The 13,766-nt window shown below is 38.5% G+C and overlaps 1 protein-coding gene across 7 annotated transcripts in view; it reads left to right on the forward strand.

Annotated features, from left to right (window-relative positions):
* Positions 1-13,766, forward strand: part of KAT6B (lysine acetyltransferase 6B) — a 103,582-nt gene that overhangs the window by 80,803 nt on the left and 9,013 nt on the right. For all 7 annotated transcript variants that reach the window (XM_077183233.1, XM_054637292.2, XM_054637295.2 and 4 more), the window contains exon 13: positions 12,675-12,906. In XM_077183233.1, coding sequence (XP_077039348.1) covers positions 12,675-12,906 — 232 coding nt within the window. The remainder of the gene's footprint in view (positions 1-12,674; positions 12,907-13,766) is intronic.

The following is a 13,766-nucleotide window of genomic DNA, read 5'->3' on the forward strand; positions in this document are numbered from 1 at the left end:
TCAGCTCCCTGTTTCACTTTTGTTCATGTTGTTTAGTACTGCTAGGCTGTCATTTGTAGGTATGAATAAAATAATGATAGGAAAAGCTCTTGGGCTCTGGAACTTTATCTACTCTAAAACCGCTAAAACCGTCCCTGATACAGTTTTCGTCCAGGGCATCTGTCACTTTCCAAGTGTGATAACAATCTTCCTGAGCCATGAGGCTGGGAGGATTATGTTAACAGCCAGGTTAACACCCCAGCTGAGAGTCAGAGCTTAATGGTATGGATGCCATCTGTCTGTTCTGCTTGGCCTCAGTGCCATATAAAGATTCTGAGAATATTCAGTGTACTCATTATATTAGGCAAAACCTCCTGGTCCATCTTCCTGTCTTGTCAGTTTGGTCTTGTAGAGTACATGGAGCCTGTAAGGCAAGCAGGTAATGTCTAATGTGCACAGCAGATATATTTACAACCCAGTATTCATGTGCTGTCAGCATTAAACACCAGAAGGTAAAGGCAGTTCCTGAAGGGAGTTCATTCAGCAGTTACAGTTGTATAAACAATTTACTTCTCAGTGTCATTTATTGAATAGTTTTTTAAAATGTAAATTTAAATAACTTAAGATATTGCTTATAAAACCAAGAACAATACAGAGTTGTTAATGATCTTCTAAGCCACTTAACCTACTGACAAATTTATTCATTCAATTGGTATTCAAGACTGATGCCCTCTGCACATACAAGTCTTGCTTTTAAGGGTACTTCAGTTCTCTTTCTCTTGCTTATGCTTTCACTCTGCTCATAAGTAGTCCACTTCATACACAGAACCTCCACTTAAGGGGGTTACTGGCAACTGGCACAGGTAAAATAAGTGTTAGCAAATTAATTCACTCAAAGGGTGCCTTTTGTAGGTCTGACTGTAATGCAGTCATCTTTACCTTTCCTTTTATTCATGAAGGGCATTTGTTTAGCCCTAACCTCTTCTGTGAAGCTTTCTATAAAGGAGCGAAAGGTTTTTGGGCCTCCTGTGTTGGGTTTACTTGAGGATGTGGAGAGGAATGAGAGCTGGCATTATTTCTTGTAACAATAATGAGAGAATCTTTGGCTTACTCTGTTCATCACGAAGAAAGCTTTCCTTTACTCTGACAAAGAAAAGAGAATGTAGCAGGTTGTTCAGAGATCTGAGCATGTCAAGTTACAGCTAGTCTTTTTTTTTTAAATAATGTTTGTGTGGATCTTGGGATTGGGGTCGTTTGAAGCTGATTCAAAAGGGCTTTCAAAGAGGATACTAACACCTATTTAAGGTCCTCTATCTTTGACCTTCTTCCCACTGACATAGATAAGAACAGTTCAGAGGCACACAGAATAGTTATGGAAAAAATAGTAACATGAATTACAGTTTTAGGAATTGTAAGTCTTAATAAGCTCACACTTTCACCTCACCTATTTCTGCCTTGCACTCATGGTCATACCTCTGAACTTGCAGCGTTGAGCTGACCTGTCTGTATTGAACTGTCCTGTCTGAATACTCAGCTGTTTTGATATTTACCCTTTTGAACCTGTGTCTTCTCAACTTGTTCATATAATATCAAAACAGAGGATGTGATGTTTTGTATGACAAAAAATGTTAGCTCTTAGGATAACTTGAAATGTTGGTTTGCAGTAAATGTTCAGCTACTGGTGTATTATTAAAACAGTTGCTAGTACTTGCTGTTCGTTCAGATCTTTGACTTGATACAGAACATTGCATGAAAGCTCACAAATTCTTCCCTATCATACTAAAGGATTTATTTTACTTGGTTTTGTTTCAAACAAAACAAACTTTAATGGAAAAGTACTTGATTCCATCTGCCTGAGTCTGGTAATTAATTTGTGGGGGATGGCCTTTAAAGAGATGGAGAGGAACTCCAAACATAGAAGGGTAACAGTTCACAGGTTGCTTCTTTTGTTCTGGATGGCTTCTCAGGAGTATGTTTTCTTCCGACACCTATATTAAAAAAACAAATAGGAGCTGAATAGTGCTGATTATGAAGGGTTAGATTCTGAGCACAAGATATTGCCATAGGACCTTCCACAAAACATTGATTTGGGAGTAGGTGTCTCTGAGAAGCAGATTTTTAAGCTGTTTCCAGCTCCCAGCAGTAGCTGAATTTTGCTGTGACACTCCTGTCTGCTCGTGGTTTTCGGCTGTGTGTTGGCATCTTTCAGGTGTGTGTCTGGAAGCCTTTCATAAGTACCTTGATTATGTTTTCTGTAGAAGAATTACTTCAGTGATGTTGACTTCCCTTTGCTCTGTGTGGAATTGTATGTAAATGTTGGTATGTGTGATCCTGATGTGCATACATAAATATGAACCTGAGATTGGCAGGTTTAAGTTAGACAGTGCATGGCAAAAAGTTGGTATCCTTATAAATCAGACTCAAGTCCAGAATGTTAGTGTTACTTAGCTACATGGTGTTACTTTATTTTGCAGATTTAGTGTGGATGTAGTTCTTAAAAGATTTCTGCTGTGAAGGCTACATTCAGTCTAAAACTGTGGAGAGATCAGTCCACTAAAATCTGTTCTTGTGATCCAAAAAACCTGCTTTTATTTGACTCCATTTGCATGACATTAGTGCACAGTTCTTACCCCTTTGCTTTCCAGCAGCTCTTGCCAAGTGGTGATGTTTTTGGTCTGACTTCACTGGCAGATAGACCACAGCAGTGGACTCGACTGCTGACTGCTTAACAACATGATGACATTAATAAGCCAAATGATCCAAATTCTTAATTACAGGTATTGTTGCTCTTATTTGTTTATAGGGCATATTCATGCTAGATATAATACTATTTGGTATAAAAATAATGTTTAAAATGGGCAGAAATGCATCTAGAATATTAATATAAAAGCACAGACATCTTAAACCTTTCCCAACCTTTGTCTGGATAGAAGGACATAGGAAGTGCTCTCCAAGATGAATTCTTCCCAATAGGAGTACATGTTGACTTCTGGGTGAAGTTTCTTATAATTGTATATCTTAACACTTCATAGAGAGATCCAAACTTGTTTTAAGTGCTTTTTTCACTTTTTGCAATAATAGAAAAAGATGGAAATGCAATGAACCTTGCTGTAATCTCAGTACCCTGTAAAATACAATAAAATATTGGTATTAGTTCCATGTACTGAGCAATATTTAGGCTAAATAGCAGAAAGTAGAACAAAATAGTGCATTTTAGAGCTGTGTGATAGTGATTAAGGAGAAATGCAACAAATTTCTATCCTAATGCATTTTGGAGCATAGCATAGAAGGAGGAAGCATATTGATGGATCCTGTGTTCAGAAGGTGGTTGAACTTTGTAATAAACAGGTGGATGGCATCAATGACAAACACAAGCAAACCTTACAATTAATGGAACATTTGGCCCAGAATCAGTTGTCCTGGAGGTCAGAGAGGTGTTAGGAGTTGACACAAGTGAAGAGGGTGATGTATCACAGGCATCAGTTGGAATGACCACACTAGCACATCAGAAATCAATTTGGACAGCTCTTCTAGAGGAATAAATAGCCATCCTGGTCTTGGGCTTGTTGGAGAATGGGATTTTTAAGAGAGAACGTGATTGGAGTGGGCAGGGGAAGGGGGCCCCCTTGTGTTGCATTTGAGATCCCATTATTCCAGTTTCTCACATCCTGTAGGCAAAAAGGTGGAATTAGAAGGCTGTACTTTGTCCTTGAGCTGTAACACACGGGGGTTACAGAGATGCAGTGAGTAGCTCACAGGACTGAACTGCTGCAATGGATGTGTGTCAGTCTCTTCAGGGACAGGCAAGCCAAGGACAGGAGGCTGTGCTCTGCACAAAGCAATTACTTGGAAGCATGGTTCTCTGCTGTGGAATGAATGGGTCATAGGCCTGTCAAGCCTTCAGTATGCTTCAGAGTCAGAGGACAAGTTAGCAGCCATTAATGCTGAGCTGGTCATCTGTTATACATAGCCTGATCAAAAAAAGGGAAGAGGATGAGCCTTCCAAGCAGTTGGGTGATACCTGCTAGTGAAAGGCCTTTTTTCCCAAGGACTATTTGAAACTATTCTGCAAGGACAGCAAGATGCTTGGGACACTATTTCGACACAGATTTTGGAAGGACCTGCTAGGGCAAATGCTTTGTATTTGGCAGTCCAGGCTGTCATGGTGGGAGATAGCAGGGTTTCACATCTTGAGAGAAATTAGGAGGGTAAGTATCAGACTAAGGTCCAGAATTTTATCTTGTTTAAAGACCTGCTAAGTGGTGTCCTCCAAGAGGCTTGCTGTGAAGACAAATGGGCACAGGACATGTTGATTTCTGGAGACAGATTCCTTACACTGCAAAAATGACTTATTCCAATGTTCATGACAATAGCAGGCATGACAATAAGCCTGCTGGGCTGCAAGGAGAGTTCTTGACTTTAGCAAAGCCAAATCCTCCAAAAGGCACTGGTATTGCTTACATGTACAACAATGTTAAGCCAAAGCTTGGTTGGAGTTGAAACTGAGGGAGGTGGAAAGTACCAAAATGTGGAGAGCTCTCACAAGTATGCGGACAGCCAAAGGAAGAGTAAGCAGAACCTGGCCCTGCTGATGAATGGAATAAGCATGGTGTGACAACAGAGGGGCTTGGTGTAGGCCTCAGAAGGAATCTGAGGTACTCTGTATTTTCTTGGCAGGACCTGTTCTCAGGTGTGACAGAATTTAAGCAGCAGAGTGAGATGCCATCTTTGCTAGAGGAAGATCGAGTTATAGAGCACTTAAGTAAAATGGTGAGATTTGCCCTGGGAAACTGGCTGACATGACTCCAACACCTCTCCCCATTGGCTTTGAGAACTCAGGGCAATTGGGAACATCCTCAGTAACTGAAGGATCACAAATGTTACGTGCATCTTCACAAAACTCTAGGAAGATGAATGAGTGAAATAAATAGTTATAGAGCATATGCCTTGGTGTAAGTCACATAACATAGGTCTGTATAAATTCTGTCTACAGGTATATTTCCCTGTGTGCTCTGTTTTGAAACTTGGTTGTTAGCATTACAATGCCTCATGATAGGAGAACTTGAAGTAAGTTTCAGGAAGTTTGGAAGTAAAGTGCTGTCAGCAGGCTGTCATTGAGGCACTGTCTTGCATAGCTGCATTTTGAAGTGGACTTGATAATGTGGTACTTAGCACTGGCAGCTTTCCTGCAGCCTATTTATAGGATCAGTGGTGTTTTCCTATTGTTAGTATGGCTGAACAGGTGGAGAAGGATGAAATGGAGTTATGCATTGCCTGCAATTCTGCGTAGCTGTTCAGATGAATTTGATTGCAGTGGCCTTAGTGCATGGCTGCAGAGCAAGGTTGTCCTTTAGACTGGCACACTGTGTCTGTGCTGTCCTTGGCTCAGTTCAGCCATTGGCAGCTCTGCTGTATCCCAGCACACACCAATGACAGGCAAAGGGAAGCTGCTGCCACTTCCCCTTATTATGGCTGCTGGATGTTGTAGCAGCTCAGTAGCTGTTCCATGACTGACAACCTGACACTTGTTCTAAGCTATGTCATTCCTGCTTGGGAGTTGAAACCTGATTTTAAAACGGCCTTTCTATGCAGGCTAGGCTTGAGGAAGTTTGGAATCATATAAGTTTGCTCTTTTGTTTTGCTGTGAGGCAAATTACAGTGGCAAAAGAGACTCCATGTTGGAAGCCAGATTAACAGATTTGAATTTGCTTCTTCATATGGTCTATGCCTCAATCTTATTCTCTGTCATTACATATTGCAAGCACACAGTCTGATTTTCTGGGTGTAAAAATTATTGGAAGATTATTCAAAATGATAATGCAGTCTTTATTTTGTATGATTTTAATACATAAGCAATAAATTAAGGGTTTTGCAATGATACTTCTCTTAAAGTTTGATCCTTTGTACTGTAAGGAGTGGCGCCTCAATTGCCTTCATATAAATGAAGTAAAGATTCCCAAGAAAGAAAAAGAGAAATTTCTCTTTGAAGGTGCCATGATGATGCCGATGTAGTTTTGCCAGGACACATGGAAGACAGCTTCTTGTGCTTTTAAGACCAAGTCCTCTCTTGTTCAAAGGCTAATAGTAGGTTAATAACCACTGGCAGGGTTACTCGTGTAAGACTCAGGAATTATTCTTGTTTAGAGACCTTTGCTATATTGCATTTTCTCTATGGCTCTTCTCTTGTAAGAGTTGCTCCTATTGACGAGCTACTTTTGTAAATTTTGTTGATAATTCTGTGAATGTGGAGCTATGAAACAAGATATAAACATTTCTCTGTGATGAGTTTTTGCAGTGAAGCAAAGCTCTCCTTTTCTGCATTAAGCTACCATTGGTGTAGTTCTGTTTTTGAAAGAAAGACTTTTTGGTTGCAGCTTTTCTTTAAGGTAAAAGCCTATCTAATCTGTAGATATTTTGAGAAAAGTGAAGATGTAAGTTTGAATTACAAAATTTGAGTAGAAAATTCTGTTCTTTAGAACAACTAAGCTAATCCAAGATAAGGGCTGGAATACTCCAGTAGGACACATAGTTTCAAGATATCTGGTTTTTTGCTGTTTCTTTTGTAAAGTGAGCTCTGTCTCAGTTACAAGAATATAACAGACTTCCTTTACTAGTAGTACGTTACTAGTATTTGTAACTTTTTTGTTGGTAGAGATTGATATGATTAATTTCCTAGGAAGTGATATTGAACATGACTTTTTAAATAAGATCAGAACTATGTTTGTCTCCAATGCATGATGTGGTTGATACATAAGACAGACAAAACTGTTTCTATGATCACAGGCTCTCAGATAAAATACTTTTCAGATTTGCAGTGTAAATGGTTATTTCCAGAGTTTTTGTAGCAGACAAAAAAAATCTGTTCTAGCTAAAAAGCAGGACTCATTAATCCTTACCCTTGGGGTCCACTTTGAAGACTGTTAGTTTTGTATTTTAGCCTCCCTAAGTGAAAAGCAAATACATGGATTTGTTGCTAGTAGCATAGGAGAAAGGAACTGCAATTTCTAAGTGCTTGTGCAGGCACACAATGAGATTCAGTCTCTGTTTTCCATTCAGGTACGATTCTGCTGAAGACAATGCAATGCACTGATGTTTCAAAACAATAGTTGAACATCATATGTGGTGCCCTCAAGAGTGAAGTGCCTCTCTTTGTGGGACTGTTCTCAAAGAACCTGCCTGTCTGTAAGCAGTGAAGTTCAAGAAATGGAGGAGTTGTGTTAGATCAGCACAGTGTCCATGGCATATGTCACTGTTATTTGTGGAGAGGTTGCTGTGTCAGATCCCTCCTTAAAGGAGCACATGGTTAATAGAACACAGGAAATTGTACTAAAGTTTAAGCCAGTGGCATCTTCTGGAGAATACTCTGTTGAAGCTGCCTCAGGATGCTCTGGATGAATTATATTCTGGCTATGTGGAATTTTCAGTAAAATGTACAACTGTACTGCCCATTGGAGCAGGCAAGAAAGGTTGTGACCCTTTCATAAAATGAGTGATACACTTACACTTACAAGCCAACTATAAGCCTCCATTTCACCTTCTTAGAAGCTACTCAGCTACGATTATTTATTTTCCAGTGTGGATGCTAACTGACTGACTATTGTTTGCTCTTCAGCTAAACAAAGTAATATTTGTATTTAGTAATAAAATAGAGCATTTCTAGGACTGTTCTAGGTGGTTTTAAAGTAAAACTAATAAATTTAATTGCATCAAAAATGCTTGTTCAAACTTTCATATTAGCTGAGTTTCCTAGCTTCTCAGGTGAATAGGAAGCCACAAAGTCTTCATGCAACCCTGGGCAGTATGCACACCATAGTTCGGCTGTTGCTGTGTGTCACTGAGCAACAGTGTGACCATGCAGTCTTGTGTGAACACAAACAAGTGTAATTCAGACACCTACAACGAGTTCATAAATTGGGGTTTTTTGTTTGCTTGCATCAGGATTAATTCCTTAGCTTATTGAAAGCCTAATGGCTTTATAATTAATATGGTCAGTATTAATTGCACTCACGGAAACTGAACATTTCAGTCTAGATGTCTGTTCTTTGACTGTTCATCAGAGATTGTGGCTATGAGAGGAGCTGAGCACTGGAACAGGTTGCCTGGAGAGGTGGTGGAGTCTGCTGTTCAGAAGCTGTCAGGACACAATCCTGAGCAACATGCTTTAGGAGGACCCTGCTTGAGCAAGGAGGTTGGCCAAGATGACCTCCAGTAGTCCCTTCCAACATGAACTATTCTGCAAAATGAAATGATAAATTGATTTGTTCATTGCTATAAAACATGTACTGAGAGCAGTACTTCTTAGATTGCAGGACTGTCTTTAAAAAAATCTTCAAACTTCATTTGACTTTGTTCTGTCAGTTTTAGTTTGTTCATTTGGTCTTTCCCAGTGTACCAGTTGTTTAATGTCTTTGTTTGCTGCTGCTTTGTATTTCACTGGTCTCTGTGCAGTCTGCATCTGTTGTCTTACACCTTTGAAGGCTAGCCTGCATTTGCCACCATGTTAAAAGCAAAAAAAAAAACCAAACAGTGTGCTCCTTCAATAGATTAAAAAATTCGATTCAGCTGTCTCAAGCTAAATTTAAAACTGTGTTGTGATTTTTGCTTAATATTATGAAGCTGAGGTAGTGATGTTTAGAAGTGTGTGGTAGGGAAAAAAGGATGTGTCATGGGCATTTGGAGATACGAGACTTAATGAAATAGCTGCTCTTGGCAGTTGGTAACTTGAAGTGTGCATGAAACTGCTTTCGTGCCATAGGAGTGAAAGGGGGCTGATGTGATCCTGATTGTTAGAAGATTTTCAGGAGAGAGCTGGTGAGTATAAGTCTGTTTACCTCTCAGCAAACATGACAATTAATTTCTCCTAGTGAACACACAAGTAAATGCAGTGACTGGAGGAGGAAGATGGACCCTGCACTGCTTGCAGAAGGGAGTGATACTTAATAAATCTTACCAAGCTCTTAGAAAATGCCAAAAAGTATGAACATTAAACTTGTCTGGTTGGTTCCAATTGTTTGGATGAAGCCAGACTAATTCTGTTTGCCTGTGTTTCAGGTGGTGGTTTCAGATTGTCCCTTGGTTTTCTCTGTTGGCCACTGTCCTGCTGTCAAGCCTGGACCTCTGATCTCTTGCTATTTAACTTGTTTGAAAATACAGAACTAAGTATCAAAAAAAATTAGTAGTTAACTAACTGGAAGTTTCTGGAGACTGGCACAGATACATTAAAGTTACTGTTTCACATAAGTGTGTTGTGGATTCTGTAGCTATTTCAGGGGTGTTACTAGGAATCCTGTAGATTGAAATTACTGGATAATTATAAGTCAGTTTGTTTAAATGTATGTTTTAATGTCTAATTATCTCCTTAATTTGTGTTGAAGGCATAAAATTTAGGTGTGTATATGAACTTTCCCTTCCTCAGATTGCATTTCTTCTAATTGTTTCAAATCTTGGGTAAGATGAAACCTCAGTGATTCTGGGGAGGTTTGTGTGACAGAAATCAAAGGCTGCAAGTCGCGTTTGGTGCATTGCTTTGCTGTGGAGGATAGAGATAAGGCAAGAAATAAAAATCATTAATGATATTTTGGCTGTTGAATTTTGTGATAATATCAATCATATGCCCAGAAGATAAGCTAGACAATGCTTTGTTCTTGATTAGGTCTTACATGTTGTTGTGGCTTTAGTTTTTTGTGTAGTATACACTCTGGCTTGTTTGCTCTTGGGGGTGGGTGGTGAAGAGCTCTGTTTTGTCCTGTGAGTGTTGCTGCTCTTCATCATCTGATATCAAGGATTATACCTTAAGAAGGTTCTTTCAGGTTGCCACTTGGAGACTATCCATTATTAGGATTAGGTAGACACAGTGAGGCTGCAGGTGTCCATTTAACAGGGGCATATTGTGCTCATTCAGATGCTTCAGGATAGATACATGAGCTACTAAGATCAGTCTTTTTATTTACCTGCAACTTAGATCAATTACTTGGCCTCTCTTTGGTAAGTTTAATTTAATAGGTGTTATTCAAATCACAGAATCTGCTAAGAGAGACTGTCCATTCAGTGCTTGCTACAGGTAACCAAGCGTGTTAACTCTGATTTTTATTAGAACGTGAGTATCTTGGAAAAGCATGGATTATATTTTAGAAAGGTAGGGGAAGGATACTGACAGGTGTTACTGCCATGCAGGTAATGTTTCACTATTTTAATGTGGAGTGAAAATGATCACTGAAAACTAGTCTCTAAATCCCCAGACACAGGAAAGGTACAGTGAGCCAGTTTAATAAAACCTTAAAGGTGCTTGTGGTCGCCTAAGTCATGATTCCAGACTCTTGTTTGGTTTGTGGTTTTTTATTCAGCTTCATAATATGTTTACCAAGAAATTATAGCTGCAGCCCCCTTAACTATGGGGAAAATGAAAGTAGAGTCCAAGTAACTTTAGAGTGTAGTGAAATGCAAGAATGAAACCTAGGTCTTGCAAATACCCTTCAAACACTTTCTATTGGTGCCCAAGACTTCTTGAATGCGAAATTGGTAGGGTAAACTGTGAAGTTAATTGAAGCAATAAGTTCTCCTCATGGATTTCTTTTTAAAATCTGGGTTATTCTTCCTCTCTTTTCCTATGTTGAGGTGTCTATCACTACTTTTGTTACCTACCTCAGTTTTGCATGTTTTTTTATGGGCAGTGACATCTTAGCATAAACTTGGGTTTGTATGTTGTGCACAAGGTGATCCAGAATTCTTTCTTGATACAAGTGAAGCTTTTTTTAGAATTAGGCAGAATAGGCTATACACTATAGGTCTGCTTTTGTGCAATTGGAATTAAAGCAACAATAATTCTTTACCTTCAACCTCCAGGATGCACTGTGGTATTGAATGTGGAGTTTGATGTTTCCTGTCAACAATAGTTGCGTGTAGTGCCAAGATGTACTAAAATGTATCATCAAGCTATAAAAAAGTTTAATATGCTGCAACTTTAAATGCTAAAATACCTTAATTTCCTTAATTTTTATGGTAGTGTTTCTTCTGTAAAATAAATTTCCTTGCTGAGTTTCTGGTGGTACCATGCAGATGTAAGCAGGCTTCATGTAGCTCTGTAGGAGTAGGCAGATGTAGGATGGTATTCCTGAAGCTCTGGCATTTTATCACAAATCATGCTAATAGATATGAAAGGCACCCTGCTTATTTCAATATCTATCTTGTGATCACTTGAGATGTAGTAGGATGTCTACTTTTCTATGTAAATTTCTTTAGGCAAACTGGAGATAAGACTATGATGCATATCTGTGTATGTTTTTTCTAAATTCTGTTGTGGACCTTTGGTATTGTGTCCAAGAAAGGGAAGATCAATGTTTCAGGCAGAGTAATCAGACAAATATTTGTATGTGTATTTCATGGTTTTATTGAAGAAAAATACCTCTCTGTGTGGTTTGTGTATGGTAGACCATACAGCAAAATAAGGAAGCAGCCACTACTTCTCTTCAACCTGGATACCATATGCAACCTGTTAATAACATGCTTTTAATGTATAGCTGATTGGATTGGGAGAAACTTTGAGAAGAGGTTAGTAGGATTTGTTTAACAAACATGGCATGGCTGTACTGGGTGTTTTACATCAGTCTTTGAAAAATAAAAGTGAAAAATTTGAGGGGAAAGAAGTGTTTTAAGAATATTGGAAAGCAGAAGAACTGTACATTTTGGTGGATTCCAAATGAATTTTAAGTAATGTAATTCCATAAACATAATGTCTGTGCTTATGGTGGAGGAAGCTTTTTGTTTAAGGCCTGTGTATTGGCAGTTTTTGGAAAGGCACAATGCAGAATATGTATCACAGAGGGATGAATTACTATGATGGGATACCTATTATTAATGATAGTATTTTTTTCTCTATACTGAATTGATTTTGCAGGTGGCATTTTCTGGTATCTCCAAGCAGGTGTATTCTACTCTAAATTGTAAAATGCTTTTAGAGCTCGAGGGTTAAAAAGTACTTACAATATACATAGACTATAAAATGAAGGTGGTATATTGTGTAATAGTGGATCAGTTACTGTCTTGAAGACTGCAAGCAGGAATTATGTGAATATTCTTAAAAGTGATTTAAGGAAGATTATTTTTTAATTATTTCTCTTTACTAATTCTCTGAGTAATTTATCTTGTGAATTATGTTACCTCCAAAATGCAACTTCTCGCTGTTTAATCAAAAACTTGTGTCACTTGGGGCTTCTTGAAGAAAAATGACTTAACTGATATTACCCATGATACTTTCTCTTGAGATTCTTCTCCAACTTCTTGGCTTCAGTGATGTAACTCGTTTAGCAGTAACACTGTTTCTGTAACAGTGATGTAAATGTTTCTCAAAAGACCAGAGTTGTAGCTCTGAGGGAGAACTTGTATGATGGGACCTGTTTCAAGACATGTTGGCTTTTTGTTCTCATACTTGCCTTACTATTAGAAAGGGGGCTTTGGTTCATGTTTGATTCTCTTAACATAAGATCTGAGTCACTCACAAGAATTTGATCTTTCCTATGTCACTTTAATGATGAAAACTCATCTCTTTTATAGGGAGCATTTATTTAATTGCAAGACATTCAAGTAGTTCAATCAGTCATGCTGATGATCTTTTGTATTAATTCCAACTTTCTTATGGGCTAATTAAAATTCCTTGCTTTTGTTATCTCCATAAGGTATCCTGTTTCTTTTTATTCTAGGTTATTTACTTTCTAGAAGAGAGGGTCAAGCAGGATCCCCTGAAAAGCCATTGTCTGATCTGGGTCGTCTCTCCTACTTGGCTTATTGGAAAAGTGTCATATTGGAATACCTGAACTGCCACCATGAAAAACAAATCAGCATCAAAGGGATGAGCCGAGCTACTGGAATGTGTCCACACGATATTGCCACAACCCTGCAGCAACATAGCATGATAGATAAAAGAGAAGATAGGTCAGTGAATCTTGAAAAAAACTCTAAAAACTGAGACAAAACATTCTCTACTTACAAAACAGTTGGTGTGAAAAATGTCTGTGTAAAAGTTTGCCTTTAAAATGAGTGATAACTGTCTTACTGTGCAAGTCAGTGCAGATGGGTTTTACATACAGAGCTTTTCTTCCTGGGGATTCTTTGGATGCTCCTTCATGTTAATGGTTACTAGAAGTATGTGGCCAGCTCAAAACACTTTCAGTTAAGAGTTTTGTTTCATTCAGTATAATCTTCCCTAAGTGTTCCCAGCTCTTGCTGTGCAAATATTTTGCTTGAATACCGGTAAGAGAAAAAATGGTGTTTGTGGGTGGCAGGCTCTCTTTCCACACTTGCTCTTTCAATCACTGCTGATCAGATCAACTCTACAGGAAGTGCTCCTGCTCAAGGTACTGGTAATACAAGTTTCTGTTTAATGTTATGATCAATGTTGAAGGTCAGTGCACTGAGAAGGTGAGTTCCTGTTTTGTGAATATCTTTTCTTCATGCTCTTGATGGGTATTTTAGAACTTTTCTGGGTTGTTGTTCTTGTTTGGTCTTTTTCTTTCCATAAAATGTCTTAAATGGCTTTCAATGGTATTTGTGTTTCTGAAGATGATCTTAATTCTTACTGGATATTCTAATCAGAGAAACTTTATAATTAAGCAAAACCGCCTTACAAACACTGGCTTGCCAAAACAATAAAGTTAAAATTGGAAAAAATTCAGCCTCAGTAATTTTTATGTGTCTCGGCACTAGTATTCAAAACTAGTAATTTTTGAACCAGTAAGAATGCAAGTCTTCAAAAAGGAGATTGGTTTACAAGGTGGTGTGTGAGAGTAGTAAGA

This window comes from Agelaius phoeniceus, chromosome 9 (assembly GCF_051311805.1).
Source record: "Agelaius phoeniceus isolate bAgePho1 chromosome 9, bAgePho1.hap1, whole genome shotgun sequence".
In the NCBI taxonomy this organism is placed as follows: Eukaryota; Metazoa; Chordata; class Aves; order Passeriformes; family Icteridae; genus Agelaius; species Agelaius phoeniceus.